Genomic DNA, 25,531 nt, shown 5'->3' with positions numbered 1-25,531 from the left:
AGATATCAGGAAATATTCAGCGGACTTGGAAATAGAACAATAGAAATTCCCCAAACAGAAAATAGACTGAAAAAATGAATAGGAACTATTGGAACTTTGTCAAAAGATCTAGTATTTGTGTCATCGGTGTCCCAGAAGAGGAGGAGAAAGTAGATAGGACTGTAAAAGTATTCAAAGAAATAATGACTGAAATATCCCCAATTGTGGCAAAAAAAAAAAAAAGGCCCAGAGATTTAAGAAGTTAAGTGATTTTTAAACAATAAAAACCACAAAGAAAGTCTTGCCAAGATATATTATGGTCAAACCTTTGAGAGCTAAAGAAAAATTATTGAAAGTAGTCAGAGAGAAACAATGCTTTACCCATAGGGGAAAGTAACAGGAGTAACAGCTGATCTCTCATCAGAAACTGCAGTGTCCAGAAGAAAATAGCGGAAAAAAAAGAGCTGTCAACTCAGAACTCTACTGTATTTTGCTGTGTATAATATGCTCCCACATATAATGTTCACCATGTTTTAGTGCTGATTCCCATGTATAATTCACATTGTACGATTCACATTATACATGGGAATTAGTACTACCCATGTATAATGCACATCCTTATATTTCCATCAAAAATTTGGGCAAAAAAGTGTGGATTATACACAGCAAAATGTGGTGTATCAAACAAAAATACCCTTAAGGAATACAGGGGAAATCAAAACACTATCAAGTGAAGGAAAACTAAGATATTTTTTCACAGCAGACTTCCCTTAATGACTAAATGTAGTTTTCCACACAGAAAGGAATGATAAAAAAGGAATCTTAGGACATCACAAGAAAGAAAAAACAATGGAAAGACAAAAATACGGATTAATCCAATAGATTTTCCTTCTCAAGTTTTCTAAGTTATGTTTTATAGTTGAAGCAAAAACTAGAACAAAAATTTTAATGTGGTTCTCAATGTCTGTAGACAAAATGTTTAAGACAATTACATATGGAAGGGAGTAAAGGGATGTAACAGAGGTCAGGTTTCCACACTTCAGTTGAACTAGTAAAGTGTCATCACTAGTAGGCTGTGATAAATTATATATTCGTGTGTGTGTGTGTGTGTGTGTGTGTAGTGCAGTACTGAGAAAATGCACTGAAAAATCTATGCAGAGAGATTCACTCAAAGCACTATAGATAAATCAAAATGGAATTCTAAAATAAGTTCAAGTAATGAATAGGAATGGGGGGATCAGAAAGTAGAGAGATGAAAAACAGAACAAATAGAAAAAAATAAAATGACAAGACTTAATCCCTAACTTATCAGTAATTATATTAAATATAAATACTCTAACTACACCAATTAAAATACAGAGATAGATATGCTGGATAAAAAACATGACCCAACTATATGCTGTTTACAAAAAAGTCACTGCAAATATAAATGATATAGGTGGGTTGAGAACAAGAGTGGAAAATGATATATCATGAAAACATTAGTCAAAAGAAATCAGGAATGGTTGTATTAATACCATAGAAAGTAGACTTAAGAGCAAACAAAATTACCAGGGAAAGAGAGGTACATTATGTAATGGTAAAAGGGTCATTCCATGAAGAAAACATAACAGTCCTAAATGTGTATCACCAAACAACAGAGCCACAAAATTTGTGATGCAACAACTGATGAAACTTATGTGAGAAATAGACAAATCCACAAGTATAACTGGAGACTTCAACTCCGCTCTCAATCACAAGTAAAACAACTAGACAAAATCAGCAACAATATAGAACTCAGCAACACCATCGACAAATAGGATATAATTGACTCTTATAGAACACTCAACAAGAGCACAACACATGTTCTTTTCACACGCCCATAATATGTATGCCATGATAGAGCATATCCTCGTCCATAAAACAAATCTCAGTAAATTTCAAATAATTGAAACCATACAGGGTATATTCTCAGACCACTATGGAATCAAACTAGAAATCAACAGAAAGATAACTGGCAAACCTACAAATACTTGGAAAATAACAAAGCACTTCTATGTATAATCTGAAGGAAAAGAAAGAAATACATGGAACTAAATGAAAATAGAAATAGAGCATATTAAAAGTTGTGAGGTGGAAGTAAATAATTGCTGAGAGGGAAATTTATAGCACTAAATCTTCACGTTTTGAAAAAGAGGGAAAGCACTAAATGTTCATGTTAGAAAAAGAGGAGAAAACTAAACCTGCAGCAAACCAAAAGAAAGAAACAGTAAAGATAAGAGCAGAAATCAATGAAATTGATACACCAAAACAAGATAATTTTAACAGAAACTTGGTTCTTTGAAAAGAACAATAAAATTGACGAACTTCTAGCAAGACTACAAAGAGAAAAATAAAGAAGATACAAATTGGTAATATCAAGATGTGCTATCACCACATGGGAGTGCTATAAACAACTCTGATACATAAATTTGACAATTTAGACACAATGGACCAATTTCTCAAAATATATAAACTAACACATCTCACCTAATATGAAACAGATAATTTGAATAACCCTATAAATATTAATGAAATTTGATTTGAACTTCTTAATTGCTTTCACTAGAGAATTCTCTCAAATGTTTAACAAAGAATTAATGTCAATTCTACACATTCTTTTTCAGAAACTAGGAGAGGGCACTTCCCAACTCATTCTATGGAGCCTGTATGACCCTGATACTAAAATCGTATCAAGACAGTACCTTAAAACAACACTTTAACCTGACCAATATAGATGTAAAAAATATGAACAAAATATTAGTCAGTAGAATTCAGCAGTTTATTAATAGAATGGCCAAGTAGGATTTATTCTGTGGTTGCAAGGCTGGTTCAGTATTTGAAAATCAGTGTAACCCACCATATAAACAGGCTAAAGAATAAAAATACTATGATCATCTCAATGGATTCAGAAAAATATCTGACAAAATTTGACAACTATTCATGATTTAAAAAAAAAAAAAACCTCAGGAAACTAGGAATAGAGGAAAATTTCTTCAACTTGATAGAGAACACCTACAACACCCTACAGCTAACATTATACTTAATGGTGAAAGACTGAATATTTTTTTTTCCTAAAATCAGGAACAAGAAAAAGATGTCCACCCTAACCACTGCTTTTCAACATAGTACTGGAAATTCTAGCCAGCATAGAAAGGCATGAAAATGAAACAGAAGGCATATAAATCAGAAAGGAAGAATTAAAGCTATCCCTCGTTGCAGATGACAATATAGTCTATGTAGAAAATCACAAGGAATCTATAACAAAACTTCTAGAATTGATATATGAGTTCATCAAGGTTGTAGAATATAAAATAAACATAGAGAAATTAATTGTATTTCTGTATACTAACAATGAATATGTGTAACTGACAAAAAATGCAATACCATTTATAATCCCTCCAAAGAAAACGAAATACTTAGGCATATATTTAACAAAGGGTGTTGAGGATCTATATGCTGAGAATTACAAAATGCTGATAAAAGAAGTCAGTGGAGAGACATAGATGCCCATGAATTGGAAGACTCAACATAATAAAGATGTTAATTTTTCCCAAATTACTATACAGGTTTAACACAATTCATATCCAAATATGAGCAGAATTCTTTGTAGATATAGACAAGAATATTCTAATATTTATATGGAATGATAAAGGAACTAGAATAGCTAAAAACATTTATGAAAGAGAATAATAAATTGGGAGCAGTCACTCTACCTGATTATGACTTATTGTGTAGCTACAATAATTAAGGCTGTGTGGGAGGGGCAGGTATGTGCTGGATAAGAGACAGAGGGAAGCAAGTCTAGAGCTTTGCGTGTTTTTTTCTGCCTGTGGTGTCTGATTCATTCTTAAGGAATTGAGAGCTTAATCTTCCAAAATGTCAAAAAGACCATCTTATGCCCCACCTCCCATCCCAGTTCCTATAACACAAATGCCCAGCACAGCAGGGTTTATGGGATATAATCCATACAGTCATCTTGCCTGCAACAACTGCAGTCTGGGAGGAAACCTGAGTACCAACAGCTGGCTCACAGCATCCTTGGGTATTACAATTGCAAAAGCCCCAAAGCCACCAGATAAGCAGATAGGTCTGGGACCAAGTAAAGCCTTCCAATCCTGACCTACAGTTTTGAGAGATTAGCAATATTATTGGTGGCATGTGGTGAGATTTTACCAATAAAGAAAAACAAGAATTTTAAATGAATTTGAAGCAGAAAAAGAGAGAGTATAATGAACCTATGAAAGCCTACCATAATTCCCCCATATACCTTGCAAACATAAATGCAAAGTGTCACGCAGAAGCTGTTTTAGAAGAAGAAAGTCGACAGGCTGTCTCACATGGAGAAAGGAGAACCTTACACAAACATTCAGCCTGCTGAAGATCCAGATGATTATGATGATGGATTTTCAGTGATGCATATAGCCACTGCCCATTTCCAGAGAAACCACTACCTCATCAGTGAAGTTCTTAGAGAGAGTGTGTTGCCAGACATTCAGTCAGTGTCATAACACCTAGAATGCAAGTTCTCAAACAACAGGTCAAGTCCTCAATGGTATGTCAGCAAAAACTGGAAGCTGAACTTCTTCAAATAGAGGAGCAATGCCAGGAAAAGAAGAGGAAATTCCTGGGGAGCACAAATTCGTTTAATGATGAACTTAAAAGGTTGTGTGGTTTGAAAGGAGAAGTGGATATGGAAAAACTTGCAGCTGAAATGGAACAGGCTTGCAAAGGCAGTAGGAATGGGAGAAGGAAGCAGCAGAGCAGGCTGAATGCAGTCAGAGCAGTATTGTCCCTGAGGAATAATGAGCAGCTACTAAGACCAAAGAAAACGAAGAAGACAATAGCATTCTCAGTGGAGACCTTGAAGAAACAACAGAAAGCCAACAGAATGGTGAAAAAGGCACATTTGCTCCTGAGGACAAGGAGAGCAGACAAGAGAGAGTGGACAGTATGGCAGAGGAAGGGACTAGTGATAGTAACACTGGCCCAGAGTGGAAGAATGGAGGACAGATCAACAGATCCCATACTAGAAGATGAGAAAAAAGAATATGTGTTGCCTTGATTTATGTATTCTAAATACTTTTTTAAATGAAAAAATGTTTTTGAGTTGAAAGAAAAGGACTGGTATGGGCAGTGACATAGATACATAGATAAATAGAACAGAATAAGAACCCAGAAATAGCCCCATGCAAGTATAGCCAACTGATTTTTAACAAAGCTACAAAAGCACTTTATTGGAGGAATATAATCTTTTTAACAAATGGTACTGGATCAATTGGATATCCATAGATGAACAAGTACCACATATCACAGGGGTCCCTAACCCTCAGGCCATGGGCCCCTACCAGTCGTGGCCTGTTAGAAACCAGGCACACAGCAGGAGATCAGCGGTGGTCCAGTGAGGGAAGCTTCCCTCACATTACCGCCTGAGCTCCCCCTTCTGTCTCCAACGCTCCCTCCCACCGCCCCCCCGCCATGGAAAAAATGTCTTCCATGAAACTGGTCCCTGGTACCAAAAAGTTTGGGGACTGCTGATCTAGACTAGTATCTAAAATATATAGAGAACTCTCAAAACAGAACATTATAAAAACAATCTGGTTAGAAAATCAGCAAGACCTGCACTGACATTTTACTGAAGGGGATACGCATATGACAAGTAAAATATGAAAAGATGTTCATTGTTACCCATTAGAGAAATGCAAATTAAAACAACAATGAAGTATTACTGCATACTTATCAGAATGGCTAAACTGAAAAATGGTGGTAATACCACATACTGGAATAGATGTGGAGAAACTGATCATTTGTAAATTGCTGGTCTGAATGTAAAATGATACCGCCACTCTGGAAAGTAATTTCCTTTCAAAACTAAAAGTGAACTTATCATACAACCCATCACTTACACTTTTGGGTATTTATCCCAGAGAAACGAAGACTTCTTTTCACTCAGGAACTTGTATACAAAGTGCAATATAAAGTACAATAGCAGCTTTATTCATAATACCTCCAACTGGAAACAACCCAGATAACCTTCAAAAGATGAATGATTAAACTTTGGTACATCCATACCATAGAATACTATTTGGCAAAAAAGGAATGAACTATTGATACATGCAACAGCATGGATAGACCTCAAGGGAATTATGCTGGGTGAAAATGCCAATGTCAAAAGATTGAATTCTGTATGATTCCAATTATAAAACATTCTCAAATTGACAAAATGATAGAATTGGAGAACAGATTAGTGATTGCTGAGGACTGGGTATGGTGCTGGAGGACACCAGCTGTAACCATAAAAGAGGTAACATAAGGGAGATATTTGTGGTGATGAAATAGCTCTATATCTTGATTGTGGTGGTTGTTACACAAATCTATGCAGAACTATATACCCAGTTATGCCAATGTCAACTTTCTAGCTTTGATATTTTACAATAATTATTTTAGATATAAGCATTGGGGGAAACTGGCTAAGGAGTACACAGGGACCTCTCTCTGTTGTCTTTGTGACTCCCTGTGAATGTATAATTTTTTCAAATTAAAAGATTAAAAAAAAACACTCTAGTAGTTGTGGAGCATGGTTGTGAGGAGGACCAGGCAGGATTAAGTTAAGGCAGGGACAAGAGTCTAGAGACTTATCATGTGAAAGATTATGAGTTGTACATCTCTACAATGTTCGTCATGATGAAGGAAAGGGAATAGATATAAGAAATGATAAAGTAATAGCCCTGGCTGGTGTGGCTCAGTGGATTGAACACTGGCCTGTGAACCAAAGGGTCACCAGTTTGCTTCCTAGTCAGGGCACATGCCTGGGTTGTGGGCCAGGTCCCCAGTAGGGGGTGTGTGAGAGGCAGCCACACATTGATGTTTCTCTCGCTCTTTGTCCCTCCCTTCCCCTCTGTCTAAAAAATAGATAAATAAAATCTTTTAAAAAATTATTTAACAAAAGAGAAATGATAAGGTAATAGAATGAACAGGAATTTGGGAATAACTGGATATGTAGGAGATAAAGGAGAGTAGGGACTCTAGGATGACTTAAGGTTTCTAGCTTGTGTAACTGAGTAAATGCCAAATGTCTTAAGTAATAGAGACCATAGCTTAGGAGCTTGCAGTGTACTAGAAATAGACAGAAACCATGTTTTCCTCATCTGTTACACCTTTGTAAATTTACAAGAGATTGGCTTTTTGAGAATTTTGTGAAATTCTTCTAAATTATTTTGGGGTATTCTATAGTCCAAAGCCAGGTAGTCACATAATTCTCGACTTCTTCCCTGGATTAGGCTGGTACATCTACTTAAATGAGTTTCAGAGTAATTAAGAACTGTGTGACATTGAGTATTGATTTCTTCATCTGCAAAATGAGCATTTCGTTTTGTGATGATATAGTCATAATACTTCTTTCTCAGGATTGTTCTGAGGAGTAAATGAGATTTGATTTACATTTATATGTGAAGCACTTAACACATGTCAAGCATATAATAAATGCTTACTACTCCTGCTAACAATAAAAATTATAGCAACAAAAATAAAAAGATGTCAAAATGTGATGGGTCCTGTCCCTTGTGGCCAGCTGTAGAAATGCTCAGAGGTTCGCTAGAGCCTGTTTTTCTTCAATTTCTGTTTTCCAGTTCCTTCAGTGATCCTTAAAGAGTGGTCTGCCTATAAAGGGAAGTCACCTCAAACACCTGAGCTGGTGCCTGCGCTGACGTTTCGGGAATGGACTTGCCCAAACCTCAAGAAGCTCTGGCTAGGCAAAGCAGTTGAGGACAAGAACAGACGGATGAGGGCTTTCCTGGCCTGTATGAAGTCAGATACACCCAGTATGCTCAATCCAGCTAATGTCCCCACCCATCTGCTGCTCATGTGCTGCGTACTCCGGTAAGCCATGTGACAGGGAGGTGGCCAGTTCATTTCTCTTACTTTTTGGACATTTCCTTTAATCAACTGTTTTCATGGTGTTCTGGGGTGGGAAGGTGTTTTTGTTTTGAAGCTTAGACTTCAGAAACTTTGAAATTGATTGCTGTGATAGTCTCCTCAGTTAATGATCTTTGTCATCATCAGTTCATGTATGACCTCCCTTTTATATTTGGTTTTATATTTGGTTTTTGTTCCTTTTAGTCTTTATTCCTCATCCAGTTCCCTTTTTGCTCTCTATCCATAGTTATGCACTCTGGGGTATTTGATGTGTGTCCTTCCAAGCCATCTTCCATGTATTTATTTAGACACTATCCATGCACAGTCTATAGTATCATTAATATGTATATTTTTTTCCTTTTTTACATGAAAGATATTGTGCTATACATTTCATTTTATTTTTTACTTTTTTCAATGTTATTTTTGTGATCGATCCATATTCATGTATGGTTCATTTCTCCAGACTGCTAGATTATGTTGCATCAAATACTGGTATCAGTACATTTGAGCCTTGAACAACATGAGTTTGAACTATGCAGGTCTGCTTATATGCTGATTTTTTTTCAATAAATACTATAAATATATTTTTTTCTTCCTTATGATTTTCTTAATAGCATTTTCTTTTCTCTAGGTCACTTTATTGGAAGAATATACAAAATATGTGTAATAGACTGTTCATGTGATCAGTAAGGCTTCTGATCAATAGTAGGCTATCAGTCATTAAATTTTTGAGAAGTCAAAAGTTATACACAGAAATTGACTTGCAGGTGGTCAAAGCCGCTAACTCCTGTGTTGTTTAAGGTTCAACTGTATTTTATTTGTCAATTGATAGTTATTTCTAGTTCTTCAATATTACAAACTGTGCTGCAGGAAATACCTTCATAGATGTCTCTCTTTGTGCTCCTGTGTCAGTTTACCTGAACTGTGTTCTCCAAGTAGAATTCCTGGATCCTATAAAATATGCAAATAGGTTTTTCACCAAATACTGACAAATTGCTCTAGATTATACCTGTTCTAATTTATAGTCCTGTGAACAACTACATAAGGATTTTTATTTCTTCATATTATTACCAGTACTGATCTCCTATAACTTAATTTTTGCCAATCCAGGAGGCTTCAAGTAGTACCTTTTTATGCATTTCTTTGACTACAGATGAGGTTGAGCTTCTATTTTATACATGTAGCCATTTGTTTTCTCATTCTTTGAGGTGCTTATTTATTTACCTTGCAGATTTTCTTTTAAGTTACTTGCCTTTCTTGCTGATTACAGAATTTTTTTGTCAGGTATATGTGTATATAAACACACATATATAACAAATATCTTTTCTATATCTGTGTGTCTCAAATATCTTTTCTAACAAGTCACAAACTTTTAAAACTTAATGTACAATAAAATTTGAACAAAAGTATTAAATTTTCACCAACCTTTTATTATTTCATACATATACAAAATCTGGAAGACTAGTATTGTAAACACCTGTATGCCCATACAATTAATACTTTAATATACTTACTTTATTCCATATTACCATCCATTACTAGATATCCATTTATCCATCCATTCTGATGCATTTCCAAGTGAATTGCAGATGTCAGTATACTTCACCCCTCACCAAAAAGTATTTTTTAAAAGATTTTATTTATTTACTTTTAGACAGAGGGAAAGAGGGGGAGAAAGGGGAAGTAAACATCAATGTGTGGCTGCCTCTCGCATGCTCTGTGTCAGGGACCTGGCCTGCAACCCAGGCATGTACCCTGACTGGGAATGGAACCGGCCACCCTTTGGTTCGCAGTCTGGCACTCAGCCCACTGAGCCACACCAGCCAGGGCCCCTAACCAAAAAGTATTTAATCTTGGTTTGTCGAGCCCATCAAATTGTACCTTTATGATGTATACTTTTGGGATCTTACTCAATAAATTCTTCCCTACGCCTGGATCATAAATTTTTTTTTTACATTTTTGTATAGTTTAATGTTGCCTTCCATGTCAGGTCTTTAAATATAGTGGTTATTTATTCTGTATATGCTGTAAGAAAGGATCTAATTTTATTTTCTCTACAAAATAAGCCAATTTTTCCAACTCCATTAACTAAGTGATCTCTTCTTTCCCCACTGATATATATAACCACCTTTGATATGTACCAAGTTCCTGGATGTACATGAGTGTTTTCCTGGATTCTGTTTTGTTCCATTGCCTATTGGATCCCTCTCCAGGACCATATTGCTTCAATTATTAAGGGTTTATAGTTTGCCTTAATATCAGGTAGGAGAAATCTCCACTCTTTGCTTTTCATGTTCCATACTTGTAGCTATTCCTGAACCACATGAACCTTTATTCTTCCAAATATAATTTAGAATTAGTCCACCTTCCACAGAAATCTTGTTGGGTTTTTTTCCAATGATGAACTGAATTTGTAGATTAATTTGGAGCATCGATATCTTTATAATGTTAAGTCTTCACATCCAAGGATGATAGTTTACCTCTCTCTTTATTCAGGTCTGTTCCTTTATCTCTTAGGAAATTTTTTCCATAGAGGTCTGCTGTGTTTTAAATTAATTCCTAGGTAGTTGATATATATTATTGCAATTATGGATGGTATTCTGTTTTCTATTGTATTTTCTCATTATTTATTTGCTGGTAGACAGGAAGTAAGTTTTTATGCAAAGAAGTCGGTCCCTACAAGTCACCAGAGGGTTAGAGAACATTGAGGCTGTGAAACTGGACCTTATAAGAAATACTAAATGAAGTATTATTTTTTAATCAGTTAACCCTCAGGCTTATGTAGCCAAGAAGACAGGCTCCTTCTCCTCCCAGCTCCCATTCTTGGGTTATGGTTTCATCCTGGGAAGGGAATACTGCCATTTCTTATTAACCCCAGCTCTACGTCCAGTAGGCATGGTAAAGAGAATCATCCACCCAGCTTACATTCAGGACAGAAGCTCTAAAACAGGGATCTTGTGTCAAGAATACTTGGGGTCTCAATCATCCACACCCTGGCAGATGTATAGGATGGAGTTTCCACACCTGAGAAGATCAAACCAGAAATACCAGGGGCTGCCAACTTCCCCCTATTGCTAATGCCTGCTTGTAGAGCAGAAGCATCACTCTGGGAAAAGCAGCTTATGTTCTGGTGCAGTGAGCAGTAGTCACTCTTAGCGGGGAAAGCAGGCTGCAAGAAGGAGGAGCTCCACATGTCTGCCTGAAGGAACTGTCTTTTTTGGAACAGGGCATGGAGAATTCCTTGCCCAAGAGCTTGTCAAGAACAATAGGGATCTTGATGGTAAGCAATTAAAAGGAGGCCAATAGCACCATGATACAAGCAAAATGGCAGAGCATCCAGAAGTCTTATGTAGAGAGCAAGGGAAAGAAACAGTCAAGAACCCTCCTGGGATAACAGTCAACTCTAGATGGGGGGGGTAAGGAAGGGTGTGTGCATGCACTAGATGGCACACACTCAGGAACAACCAGGACAAGACTTGTGGCAGACTTCGAATCATTCCCTAAACTACACAAAGACTCATCAACACAGGGCAGATACGTCACTGGCACAAAGGGACTGAAGTACCACCATTGACCAAACGTTAACTGAAAAATAACCTTCTCTGACCTACAGGCAACTCCGAGGAATCAAGGCTTAAAACTAAAATGAAACTCATCACTGCCCATCAGGAAGACAGAGACTACCCAAAGCCATGACTTCTCAGTAATAGTCAGAGAAGGAACCTCCAAACTATTAGTCCCTCACCAAATGTGGGTCAAAAACATATAAACTCCTGGAACTATGATAGCCTTACTTCATACATATGTTTGAGGTAAAAATCGAACTACCTCAGAGGACTTAAGCATATTCTTTGATGAGTTAGTGACATATGCAGACTCAGGGATGACATTAAAAGATTTTATTTATTTACTTTTAGAGAAGAAGGGAGGGAGAAAGAGAGGGAGAGAAACATCAATGTGCAAGAGATACTTCGATCAGTTGCCTCACACACCCTCAAATGGAGACCTGGCCCACAACCCAGGCATGTGCCTTGACTAGAAATTGAACCGATGACCTTTTGGTTTGTAGGCCAGCACTCAGTCCACTGAGCTACCAGCCAGGGCTCAGGGGTGATATTTAAAAGATAAAAAACAAGGAGGAAAACTCTCAGTAAAGAGATCAGAGGCTACACCCTGCATATGAAATAGACTTCACAGAATTAGTGCGACCAAGTCACTATAAATAAGTAAGAAAACAACGAAGCAAACAACATCAACCAGCCCTGGTCTGGAGGGTAGGGTCAGTATCCATTGTTGTTATAATATATTACCTAACTCTCCATAACTGTTTTGTAACTGCCAACTTGTACCAGTGTTTTGAACTCTGCATCTGGTAGATTGCTTCCATCCATTTTGGTTATCAGTGTTTCTGGAATTTTGGTTAGCAGTTTTCAACAAAAACGTCCAAGACATTCTAAGAAACATGAAAGTGTGACCCATATACAATGAATAAAGTAGACTTTTGAAGAAGCCTAGATGGTAAACTTAGCAGACAAAATCATCAAAGCAGTTATTTTAAATATGTCCAAAGAAATAAGTGAAACTGTGCATAAAGAATTAAAGGAAGACATGATGACAGTGTCTCCTCAAAGAGAGAATATCATTAAAGAGAAAGTATTAAAAAGAACCAAGTGATATTCTGGAGTTCAAAAGTACAGTAAACCAATAAGAAAATTTTATTAGAGTGGATCAACAACAGACTTAAGCTGGCAGAAGAAAGAAGCACTAAGTTTGAAGACAGGTTAATAGAGATTATGTGATCTGAAGACCAGAGAGATAAAAGAATAAAGGAAACTGAACAGAGCCTCAGAGAAATTAATGGCATCATTAAGTGCACCAATATACATGTAATGGGAGTACCAAAAGGAGAGGAGAGAGAAAAAGGGAGAGAAAAAACATTCCAGAAAAAATGATTGAAAACTTCCTAAATTCACCCTGGCTGGTGTAGCTCAGTGGATTGACTGCCAGCCTGCAAACCAAAGGGGTCACAGTTCAATTCCCAGTCTGAGGCACATGCCTGGGTTGCAGGCTAGGTACCCAGTAGGGGGCGTGTGAGAGGAAACAACACATTGATGTTTCTCTCCCTCTCTTTCTCCCTCCCTTCCCCTCTTGAAAAATAAATTCTAAAAAAGAAAAAAACTTCCCGAATTTGATGAAAAACATTAATGTATGCATCCAATAAGCTCAATAAATTCCAAGTAGCATAAACACAAAGAGAACCACATCAGACATACAGTCAAAATGATGAAAACCAAAGAGAGTATCTGAATGTTATAAGAAAAAAAAAAATGACTCATCACGTGCAAGGGAACCACAAAGATTAGATTCTCATCATAAACAATAGGGACCAGAAGGTAGTAGAACAAAGTAATTCAATGTACTGAAATGTAAAATTCAACTGTCAATCTATTGTTTAACATTTTTTTTAAAGATTTTATTTAGAGAGAGGTGAAGGGAAGGAGAGAGGGAGAGAAACACCAGTGTGCAGCTGCCTTCTGCGTGCCCCCCCCCCACCAGGAACCTGCCCCATAACCCAGGCATGCGCCCTGACCCGGAATCCAACTAGTGACCCCCTGGCTTGCAGGCCGGCACCCAATCCACTAAGCCACACCAGCCAGGGGTATTTTTAATATTTTTATTTTATTTTATTTAACAATTGCAGTTGACATTCAACATTATTAATTTCAGGTGTACAGCATAGTGGTTAGACACTTATATAACTTAAGAAGTGATCCCCCCATTATATCTTATACCCACCTGACACCAGATATAGTTATTACAATATTATTACTTTTTTAAAGATTTTATTCTAGAGAGAGGGGAAAGGAGGGAGAGAGGGAGAGAACCATCAATGTGTGGCTGCCTGACACACACCCCCAACTGCGAACCTGGCGTGCAACCCAGGCATGTGCCCTGACTGGGAACCAAACCGGCGACCCTTTGGTTCGCAGGCTAGTGCTTAATCCACTGAGCCACACCAGCCAGGGCAGTTATTACAATACTATTGATTGTACTCCCTAAGCTGTACTTTACATCTCCATAACTATTTTGTAACTGCCAACTTGTACCAGTGTTTTGAACTCTGCATCTGGTAGATTGCTTCCGTCCATTTTGGTTATCAGTGTTTCTGGAATTTTGGTTAGCAGTGTTCTGTTCTTTCATTTGGGACAGTTTTCTTTGTCTCCTCATTTTGGCTGCTTCCCTGTGTTTGTTTCTATCTTATCAGGTAGATCTGCTACTTCTTCCAATCTTGGCAGCGTAGTCTTACGTAGCAGGTGTCCTGTGAGGCCCAGTGACATGGTTTCCCTGTTTACCTGAGCCAGTGGATTGTGTGTGCATTCCTCCTGTGGTTGAGACGTGATTGCTGCTGGCACGTCAGTGGGTGGGATTGACCCTCAGAGTGACTTACTGTGAGGACTGGTTGTGACTACAGCAGACAAGCTGTTGTTCAGGGGCTAGCCCCACAGAGAAGAATTTGCTTTAGTAGGGATCTGGTGCCTGCCGAGTCCACCCTTTGGGTGTGTTGTTTGTGGTACTAGTTGGGTGGTGGTCCAAAGCCAGCCACTGGGTGCCCTGGGGCTTCTTGGGAGAGCCTACAGTGCAGTCCAAGGTCAGCTGCTGCCCATGTCTGGCCCGGGGCTACCTGGCAGGAGCTACAAGTTGGTGGCCTCTTTGCTGGGCTTGGAGATGCCTAGGAGTGGTTATGCTTTTAACTAAGGCCAGTTGCCACTAGTGCCAGGCTTGGGGCCGCTTAACAAGTAGTACAGACCACGCCAAGGCCAAACTCTGCTTGAGGGATTTTAAGACAGTCTATAGCATGGGCTCAGGCCCACTGCTTATGTGGATTAGCCTCTAAAAGTGGTTTATGCTGGTCACATGTTTTCAGCGGGGAGCAGAGTCTCAGGGAATCACCAGGGTAGGGCAAGAGCTGTGTTAAGCCAGGTTGATGGAGACCTACCCATGTTTAGTGTCCACCTGCGTCTGCAGGTTGAGGGGGTAGCCGGTGGCTCAACAAAGGAAGACTGGAGCCCTCTGGCACTTTAGTTATGGAGAGACTGCCCCTCCTGCCTTCGCCCTGAAGCCTGGTCATTCAGTTCTTCCCAGTATGTCTTTGGTGCTTTTTGAACTGCTGTGCCTTCTCTGGAGCTTAGGGCTAGTGTTTCTGAGCCAGTGAGTCTGTTCTCCAGCCCTTAAAGAGGACAGCTGGGTCTCTAGCAGCCCTTCCTCTCACCCGGACTGAGTTTCTGCTGATTTTCAAAGCCAGCTATTGTGGGTACTCCTCTCCCTGGCACTGGTGCTCCAGGCTGGGCAGCCCAGTGTGGGTCTGCGACCCTAGGCTAGGCTCCTCAGTGGGGACCACCACAACCAAAGTATCCCTCCTGTTTAAAAACGCCACACTGTGGGTTTGGGACCTGCCAAAGTGTCTTGAATGCAAAGTGCATTTAGTAAACGTTATTCCTGAGTAACTTATAGTTTGCTGTATATATTATAATTTAATATATGAATATATACTAATGTAAATACTATTAATAGTAATAATATAGATGCCATCTTGTCATTGAGGTTGGGGAACTTCCTCAGGAAATTAGCAGTGCTGTAGTTTTTCCAGAGAAAATCCCCAGTAGAATCATTTAATTCAAAAAATAGCACATGATATACGTCACTACATGTTGGTTGACTTAATAATCATTATTTTCTGCTGCTCATTTGTGAACCTCTCACTCTTCTGACTCCTTGGACCCTTCACACTCTGTCTCATAATTCATTCCAGGCTGGTTAAAGAGCAGTGTTGGACAAACGATACAGCTAGCATTTCCTTTTGAATATCATGACATTAACTCATTTGTTCAGCAAACATTTATTGAGCACCCATTCTGTCATGCACCATACTAAGGTTAGAGAGACATCAAAAACTGCAAATTAATATTAAAACATAAACCAAACCAAACAAACACCTCAAATCCCTAGGAATAGAAATGTCCCCTTCTCTGTGATGTCTTTTTGATTCTCCCATGTAAATTTAGTCACTGTCTCCTCAGAGCGCCCAGAACAATCTGTTTAGCTTATAAAATCACATCCCTGCCTGTCTCCCACACTTGACTACTTTGGAGCTCCTTTAGGTGAGTTTTCTTTCATAGTGGCCAGGTTATGACTGCTACAATTCTGCTTTGTAGGATTTTTGTTGAGTTTTAAGGGGAGGGTTGTGGCGTGACCTGATCGATGCATTCAGTCATTCCCCCAATAAATATTTCCCGATACTCTCTATGCTATGTGATAAGCTAGATAGTTCATAATAAATCAAAATAATAAATAAGACAGTAGACAAGGGCAAACCAACAGGGTCCTAGAACTCCTGGGAACTCATGTGGGCACTTGAAAAGAATGTGTTTTCTTTGTACAAAATCAAACATTTGAACCTTACTTGTAGTTTTGAAATCTTCTGTGACTTTACCTATATTGTAGGGATACTTTACATGTCATAGCTTGATAGTAGTATACTAAAGTCTCATAATATAATTGAATTTCTGTTCATTTTCTCCTATTTTTGGTTCACATTTTGCCAACAGAATAAGATGGCAAAATTAAAAAAAGAATGGGCAAAGGTAAATCAAGGAACTACAATTCAAAAGAAAGAAACAATATTAATAGATAATATAGTCCTCAGTAAGGCAAAAAAAGCATTAAGGAGAACAAAAGAGAATATTTTATATTGATAGAAGTTATAAGCTATGAATTATGCACTTCATAACATAGCATCAAAAAATATAAAATAGCCCTGGCTGGTAGGCTTTAGTGGATTGAGTGCCGGCCTGTGAACCAAAAGGTCACAAGTTCAATTCCTGGTCAGGGCACATGCCTGGGTTGTAAGCCAGGTTCCTAGTTGGGGGTGTGCGAGAGGCAAGCAATCGACATATCTCACACACCATTGTTTCTCTCCCTTTCTTTCTTCCTCCCTTCCCCTCTTAATAAATAAAATCTTTTTTATATATTATATATATTTATATATAACATATAGTTATTATTTTATGTCTGCTTTATATATTTATCATTATATATTATATATTTATATTTTTCAAGTGGATAATGTGCAGACAGGAAAGAAAATAATTGTGGGCAAAGGGAGGTTTGTGTGGCACAGGAAGATTCCTGCTGGAAAGCCCAGTCATGTAGAATTTAGTTCCCAAAGAAGCAGCAGGGCTTGTTGGCATGTCCTGCAATTGTGGAACCTTCCTAGATGTTTGGACTTGTAAAAAGAATAATGGCAGTGGGGTTGCCTGCTCTGTTGTGATCATTCCAGGTGAACAACAGTAGGTTAAAGATTTGAAGTCAGGCTGTCTGGCTACAGAGCCTAGGCTCTTTCCAGGGCACCACGCTGCCTTCTGGTAGTAGTAACTGGCCAGTGTCCCCAGGAACCCATCTTATGTGCCACTCAGAAGGGACCAGCTGGTGCTTTAAATGCCAAGTTTTTGAAGTTCCAATAATTATGAGTATCTCCTTGTGGGGCCTTCAGGGAACTAAGGAGTAGACCTTGTAGTGATATACTCGTATTTTTCAGCTGTCTTTCTCTTCCTTTTTCTGCATTCTCAGTGCCTAGAATAGTAAAGCATATTCAATTCATGAAATTCAATTCAAATACTCATCAACATGTACTTATTTAATTGGGGGATTTCCTATCTTGGAGAATGACTCCATCATCTCACCATTTGCCCAAGAAAGAATTCTTGGAATCTTAGACTCTTTCCCTTTTCTTTACCCCTTCCCATAGAATCCATGACCAAATTCTATGGGTTTGTCCCCTGGCCCTCTCCATCCCATCAGCCAGTACCTTTGTTTAGGCCTCTTTGGCTACAGATTGCTGCAGTCTCTCAGCTGGTATCCATACCTCTTGTCTTTTACTTTCTGAGCCAGTCAGTATCAAACCAGTCAATATCACTCTCCCACTGCCAGTCCTTTAGGATCTTCCTATATTTTCAGAATGAAGGTCCAAATTCTTTCTTATTGTTTTCAAGACTTCATGATTGATTCTACTTTCAAATCTTGTTTCCTGTAACTGCAGACCTGCTTTTAGATCCAGCATTATTCAACCTGCTATATCATATTGAACTCTATAATTTCGTGCCTTCACTCATACTGTTTCTTCACCTTAGAACATTCTTTCCCGAGCCTTTTACCTCACTAATTTCTACATGCCGTTTAAAACTCAGCTCCTGCTGACTTTTTTTTTTCCCCAGGATGCCCTTCCTTACTCTTCCACTGGTAGCCTTCTTCTGTGCTCTAATAGCACCCTGTCCATTCTTCTTAGTACTTAACACACTGTCCTGTCATTGTTGGTGTACGTGCCTGTCTCCACTACTACCCAGACTGCAAATAACCAAAGGCAGAGATTCTTTTACTTTGTTTCATTGGAATCACCAAAACCTAGCCTAGGATCTGGCCCAGGGTAGTGTCTTAGCTTAAATGAGCTTTTATAACTTAACAATGATGCTTTTATTTTCTAGGTACATGATTCAATGGCCTGGTGGTCGAATCCTGCATCGCCATGAGCTAGACACCTTCCTTGCACAGGCAGTATCTGCCCAGCTTTATGAACCAGATCAACTTCAAGAACTCAAGGTGAGTCCTGGCTGGTGTGGCTCAGTGGATTGAGTGCCAGCCTGTGAACCAGAGGGTCGCTGGATCGATTCCCAGTCAGGGTGCATGCTTGGGTTGTGGGCCAGGTCCTCAGTAGGGGGCATGCTAGAGGCAACCACACATTGATGTTTCTCTCCCTCTCTTTCTCCCTCCCTTCCCCTCTCTCTAAAAATAAATAAATAAAATTTTAAAAAATTTATAAAAAAAGAACTCAAGGTGGTTCAATCCATCCTCATTTAAATTATTTTATGAGCTCATAGCTTTACTTCGGGTCTTTTTTTTTTTTCTGGGGCTGGGGAGAAAAATAAGTTCTACAGGTAAATGTTTGATTTACTTTAGCCAAATAGTATGTCTATTATAAAATCAAGAGGTGCCTGTAACACTGCTCCCATACTGATGGGTGAGAATGGACAGAAAAGATGGATATTATGCAAGATAAATAAGTTGTGGCCCATAAACCACGGTAAAGTTTCTGATTCTTCAAGATACACTTCAGAGACTTATCCTGGTGTCCCCTTTTTGTCTCTGAGTAAATGTCCATCCTTCCCTCTTTTTTCCAGTTTTACTGAGACAAAATTGACATAGAACACTGTATAAGTTTAGGTTGTACAACATAATGATACATATATCATGCAATGATTTACCACAATAAGTTTAGTTAACACCTGTCATCTCATAGAAACAAGGGTGAACAAAAGGTTTACAGTTGTTCGTATAGAAAATAATATAATTAATAAATAACAGTACAAGAATAAACTGTTTTGCATACTCACAACTGTAAGCCTACTTTTGCCAGCCCCTGTATTTTTCCCTTGTGGTGATAACTCTTAGGATTTACTTCCTTAACTTTCCTATCTATCGTACAGCAGTGTTAACTATATCATGTCTCTAGTACTTACTTATAACTGAAAGTTTGTGCCTTTGACCACTTTTATCCAAGTCCCTTTCCCTTATCTACCATTACCTCTGATAATGTCAAACCTGATCCTTTTTTCTATGAGTTTGGTTGGGATTTTGTTTGTTTTTTAGACTCCACACATAAATGAGATCATACAGTATTTGTCTTTCTCTGTCTGAGTTATATCACTTAGCATAATGCCCTCAAGGTCCATCCACATTGTTTGCAAATAGCAGGGTTTCCTTCTTTCTCATGGCTGAATAATATTCCAGTGTATATATACCACATCTTCTTTATCCATTCATCTGTTGATGCACACCCTTCTTTTTAATAATATTTATTGAGTGTTAGAGGGAAGTCTAGAAAAGCATAAGAAAGAAAATAAATTCACCCTATAACTGGCAGTAATAGAAATACTAGGTTAGAGGGCAGGTTCTGAAGCCTTGCTTCTTAGCTGTGTGACCTTGGGCAAGTTGTTTAACCTCTCTAGCTTTAGTTTCCTTACTTGTTGAGTTATGAGGCTATTAAATAAAATAATAGATGCAAAACACTTAGAATGGTATTTCAGATACTCAATAAATTTTAGCTATTAAGGCAGGACACCCTTTCCCCAACTTCAGTAGCCATGGACCTTTGAGGCCCTAGGATAAGCTAGAAGACCAAGTCCGACAAGATTTGCAAAATCTTAATTTAAATGGGGTCAACTAAGGGAAAGATGAAATAGGTAAAGACAAACAGTAGTTCCTTTTTTAGAGTAAATATAATAATGCTTGATCCAATAACAGTTACCGACTCCAGACCACACCTAGGAGGGGACCTGCAAGTATGTCCCCTTTTCCTATTAAAGCCATCTAGCACACTAACTTGAGGGAACCACTGTGAAAATTTTTATGCTTTCTTCCAGTCTTTCATCATGCATTTTTTACATAGTAGAGATATCGTTTACATAATTATATATTGTTTTTTTACTTAATATGCCATATCCTTTCTGTCTTAACAATTTTTAGTAAATAATATTTTACCATATAGATGAATCATTTAATTATTATAATGTTGGCCATTTGGTTTCTAGTTTCCCCTATTATATGTGATATTACAGTGAACATTTTTATGCATAGAGCTTTATTCACATCCCTACTTCCTTAGAATAGATTCCTAGAAGTAGAATTGTTGACACATTTGAGTCAACAAATGTGAACATTTACAAAGTTCTTGGTAAATATTGCTTAATTGTAATATATATTCCTCATCAACTTTGTATGAGTATGCCCATTTGTTTCACTGCATCCTCATCAGCATTGAGCATTATTTTGGTCTTTAGTTTTCATTTATTTATTTATAAAATTTTATTTATTTACTTTATTGTTCAAATACATTTATCTCCATTTACCCATCACTACTTTCCCCTGCCCCACCCACCCTCAATCTTTCCCCACTTTGGCTTTGTCCATGGGTCCTTTATACAGGTTCCTTGATTTGACCCTTCCCCTTCTTTACCCGTTACCCGCCTCCCTCCTTCCCTCTCATACTGTCATTTGGTTTTTTCTTTCAATGTTGCTGGTTATATTTTTCTTGCTTGTTTTCTTGGTTAGGTTCCACTTATAGGTGAGCTCACGTGGTATTTGTCTTTTGCCCCCTGGCTTATATCACTTAGCATAATGCTCTCCAGTTCCATCCATGCTGTCATGAATGGTACTAGCTCTTTCTTTCTGCTGTGTAGTATTCCATTGTGTAAATGTACCTTAGTTTTTTGATCAACTCATTTATTGATGGGCACGTAGGTTGATTCCAGTACTTGGCTATTGTAAATTGTGGTGCTATGAACATTGGGGTGCATAGGTTCTTTTGAATTGGTGTTTTGGGATTCTTAGGGTATAATCCCAGCAGCAGAATTGATAGGTCAAAAGACAGTTCAATTTTTAGCAGTGGAATTGCTGGATCAAAAGGCAGTTCCATTTTTTAGCTTTTTGAGGAAATTCCATACTGTTCCACAGTGGCTGCACCAGTTTCCATTCCCAACAACAGTGTACTAGGGTTCCCTTTTCTCCACAACGTCGCAAGCACTTGTTGTTTGTTGACTTGTTTATGATGGCCATTCTGACCGGTGTGAAGTGCTATCTCATCGTGGTTCTAATTTGTATTTCTCTGATGGCTAGTGATGCTGAGCATCCCTTCATATGTCTCTAGGACCTGTCTATGTCCTCCTTGGACAAGTATCTCTTGAGGTCCTTTGCTCATTTTTTAATTGCATTGTTTCTCTTCCTGGAATATTTTCCTGTGAATTCTTTATATATTTTGGAGATCAAACCCTTGTCTGAGGCATCATTGGCAAATGTATTTTCCCATATGGTTGGTTCCCCTTTCATTTTGCTGATGTTTTCTTTAGCTGTGCAGAAGCTTCTTATCTTGATGAAGTCCCATTTGTTTATTCTTTCCTTTATGTCCCTTGCTCTAGGGGACATACCAGTGAAAATATTGCTGTGTGGAATATCTGAGTTTCCTGCCTATGTTCTCCTCTAGGACTTTTATGGTGTTGAGATTTATATTTAAGTCTTTTATCCATCTTGAGTTTATTTTGGTGTATGATGTAAGTTGGTGGTCGAATTTCAATTTTTTGCACGTAGCTGTCCAGCTCTCCCAACACCATTTGTTGAAGAGGCTATTTTAATCCATTTTATGCTTCTGCCCCCTTTGTTGAACAGTAATTGACCACAGAGACATGATTTTATTTCTGGGCTCTCCATTCTGTTCCATTGATCTGTGTGTCTGTTCTTATGCCAGTACCAGACTGTTTTGATGACAGTGGCCTTGTAATACACTTTGATTTCAGGTATTGTGATCCCTCCTACTTTGCTCTTCTTTCCTAAAGTTGCTGCAGCTATTCAGGGTTGTTTATGGTTCTGTCTAAATTTTTGAAATGTTTGTTCTATGTCTGTGAAATACATCATTGGTATTTTAATAGAGATTGTGTTGAATCTATAAATCACTTTGGGTAGTATGGGCATTCTGATAATGTTAATTCTTCCAATCCATGAACATGGTATATGCTTCCATTTATTTGTGTGTTCCTTAATTTCTTTCTTCAATATTGTATAGTTTTCTGCGTACAGGTCTTTTACCTCCTTGGTTAAGTTTATTCCTAGGTACTTTATATTTCTTGTTGCAAGAGCAAATGGGATTTTTTTCCTGATTTCTGATTCTGATATTTCATTTTTGGTACACAAAAATGCCTTCGATTTCTGAATATTGACTCTGTATCCCACTGTTTTGCCAAATTCACTTATTAGGTTGAGTAGGTTTTTGGTGCAGTCTGTGAGGTTTTCTATGTGCCCTATCATGTCATCTGCAAACGACGACAGTTTTACTTTCTCCTTTCCAAATTTGATGCCTTTTATTTCTTTTATTGTCTGATCACTGTGGCTAGGTCTTCCAAATACTATGTTGAGTAGAAGTGGTGAAAGCAGACAACCTTGTCTTGTTCTCAATCTTAGTGGGAAAGCTTTTAGTTTTTGTCCATTGGGTGTGATATTGGCTGTAGGTTTTTCATATATGGCCTTTGTTATGTTGAGGTATGCTCACTTTATTTCCACCTTGCTGAGTATTTTTATCAAAAATGGATGCTGTAACTTGTCAAATGCTTTTTCCGCATTTATGGATACGCTCATGTGATTTTGGTCTTTCCTTCTGTTTATGTGATATATTGTGTTTATTGATTTGTGAATATTGAACCATCCTTGCATCCCTGAGATGAATACCACTTGATCATAGTGGATGGTCTTTTTAATGTACTGCTGGATGCGGTTTGCCAGTATTTTGTTGAGGATTGTAGCATCTATGTTCATCAGTGATATTGGCCTGTAGTTTTCTTTCCTTGTTGTGTCTTTATCTGGTTTTGGGATTATGATGATGTTGGCCTCATAAAAAAGAGTTTGAAAATCTTCCCTCTTGGATTTTTTGGAATAGTCTGTGGAGGACAGGGGTTAGCTGTTCTTTAAATGTTTTGTAAAAGTCTGTGAAACCATCTGGTCAAGGGTTTTTGTGTGCTGGGAGTTTTTTGATTACTGGTTCAATTTCACCAGCTGTTACCAGTCTGTTCAGGCTTTCTGCTGCTTCTTCATTCAGTGTTGGAAGGTTATATTTTTGTAGAAATTTGTCCATTTCAGTGATGTTTTTAAAGTTCTTGGCATACAATCCTTTGTAGTAATTTCTTAACAATCCTTTGTATTTCTGTGGTATCAGTTGTAATTTCTTCTCTTTCATTTCTGATATTATTTATTTGAGTCCTCTCCCTTTTCTTTGTGGTGAGTCTGCTTAAAGGCTTGTCGATTTTGTTTATCTTTTCAAAGAGCCAGTTCTTGGATTTGTTGATCCTTTGAATTGTTCTTTCAGTCTCTATGTCATTCAGCTCTGCTCTGATTGATTATTTCCTTCCTTCTCCTCCCTCTGGGCTTTGTTTCTTGTTTCTCTAGTTCTTGAAGCTGTAGGGTTAGGTCGTTTATTTGAAATGTTTCTGTCTTTTTTTTTGTTTTGTTTTTAATGTTTTTACTTTATAAAATCTTTAATTTTTAACTTTACTCATTTGTAGTAAACCTAGCTTAAAATACAAACATCATACAGCCATACAAAAAGTTATTCTTTTCTTTCATTATTCTGTAAGATTTTCTCTGTAAAAATTTTTTATTGTTCTTTAAAACTAAGACAAAAACACACACATTAGCCTAGGCCCACACAGACTCAGGATCATCAATAGCACCGTCTTCCACCTCCACATCTCGTCCCTCTGGTGGGTCTTATGGGTCAGTAAGACACGCGCTGCTGTCATCGCCTATGGTAATGCCTTCTTCTGGAACACCTCCTGAAGGACCTGCCTGAGGCTCTGCTTGAGGCGGTGCCACTCTTTCCAGAAATATGTCCATGGTAGTTTGCTTGTAAGCAGATAATATACCATGAACATTCTTCTCTATTAATGAAAACCTTTCAGAGTGTAGGTGTCCATGGTTTCGCATTTTTCAAGGATCTTGTTGAGGTCTGCAAAAACTTCTGCTAAGCCCTTTACTGTGAATTTTCTTGGGGATTCTTCTTATGGGACCACCATCATGTGCACAGTTCATCATTGGGCAAAAACCTCGTTATACAGCACATGACTGTAATTTCCAATTTTAGCATTCAAATATTTCCCAAGCCTAATATGTCTGTCTGCTCAATACTCCTATGGTAACAGGTAGAAAGAATTTGCCTATAAATTTTCATCAATTTTCTGCACTGTTTATTTATATTATGCAGTTGTAGATATATTGAATACAGGACAGATACAAGTAGTTTGCCACGATTTCTCGCTATACTTACTTTGTTCAGCCACTTTGTTAGCATTATGAAGTCTGGCTTATATAATGTGACTCAGATGTTTAGGTGTTTCTCTAATGCTAAAATAAAGTGTAGGGCAAAGCTGGCATTGAATTGACAGTTGATAGTACTATAATCAGTGTGTTTTTTAGAAGTATTTTACAACGACAATTTCTTAAATAATATCTATGGTTATTTTTATAAAATGTTTTATAGATGGGAAGTCACATGGAAATATATAATGTGGCAGACAGATTTAGGTTTGAATTCCAAACATCTCCCTTTGTGCTGTAAACTTGGACCAGGCACATTAACCCTTTGGGCCTTTATGTCCTTTTTTATTTATTTTATTTTATTTTATTTTATTTTATTTTATTTTATTTTATTTTATTTTATTTTATTTTTATTTTTGAATTTATTTTTATTTTTTATAGTTTTTTTAAATTTATAAATCATGTTTATTCTATTGCAGTGTCTCTATTTTTCCCCCTTTACCTTCCTCCACCCATCCCTCCCCTATCCCCTACTCCCAGTCAATTCCCACTCTGTTGTCCATGTCCATGGGTCATTCATACATGTTCTTTGTCTGGTCCCTTCCCCTTCTTTCCACCATTGTCCTCTTTCCCCATCGCTTCTGGTCACTTTCAGTCTGCCCCATGTTTCCATGCCTGTGGTTTATTTTGTTTGTTACTTTATTTTGTTGAATAA

The 25,531-nt window shown here is 37.8% G+C and overlaps 1 protein-coding gene and 1 pseudogene across 2 annotated transcripts in view; both read left to right on the top strand.

Annotated features, from left to right (window-relative positions):
* FAM120C (family with sequence similarity 120 member C) overlaps nucleotides 1-25,531 on the top strand; it is a 93,564-nt gene that overhangs the window by 51,788 nt on the left and 16,245 nt on the right. For both annotated transcript variants that reach the window (XM_054565728.1, XM_054565729.1), the window contains exons 10-11: nucleotides 7,626-7,875; nucleotides 18,450-18,564. In XM_054565728.1, coding sequence (XP_054421703.1) covers nucleotides 7,626-7,875; nucleotides 18,450-18,564 — 365 coding nt within the window. The remainder of the gene's footprint in view (nucleotides 1-7,625; nucleotides 7,876-18,449; nucleotides 18,565-25,531) is intronic.
* On the top strand, nucleotides 3,877-5,062 carry LOC129064541 (SWI/SNF-related matrix-associated actin-dependent regulator of chromatin subfamily E member 1-like; annotated as a pseudogene).

This window comes from Pteronotus mesoamericanus, unplaced genomic scaffold (genome assembly GCF_021234165.1).
Source record: "Pteronotus mesoamericanus isolate MK-2021 breed Mesoamerican mustached bat unplaced genomic scaffold, CSHL_Meso_final contig_166, whole genome shotgun sequence".
In the NCBI taxonomy this organism is placed as follows: Eukaryota; Metazoa; Chordata; class Mammalia; order Chiroptera; family Mormoopidae; genus Pteronotus; species Pteronotus mesoamericanus.
The sequence above is the reverse complement of the archived record's forward strand: the minus strand, read 5'-3'. Positions and strand labels throughout refer to the sequence as shown.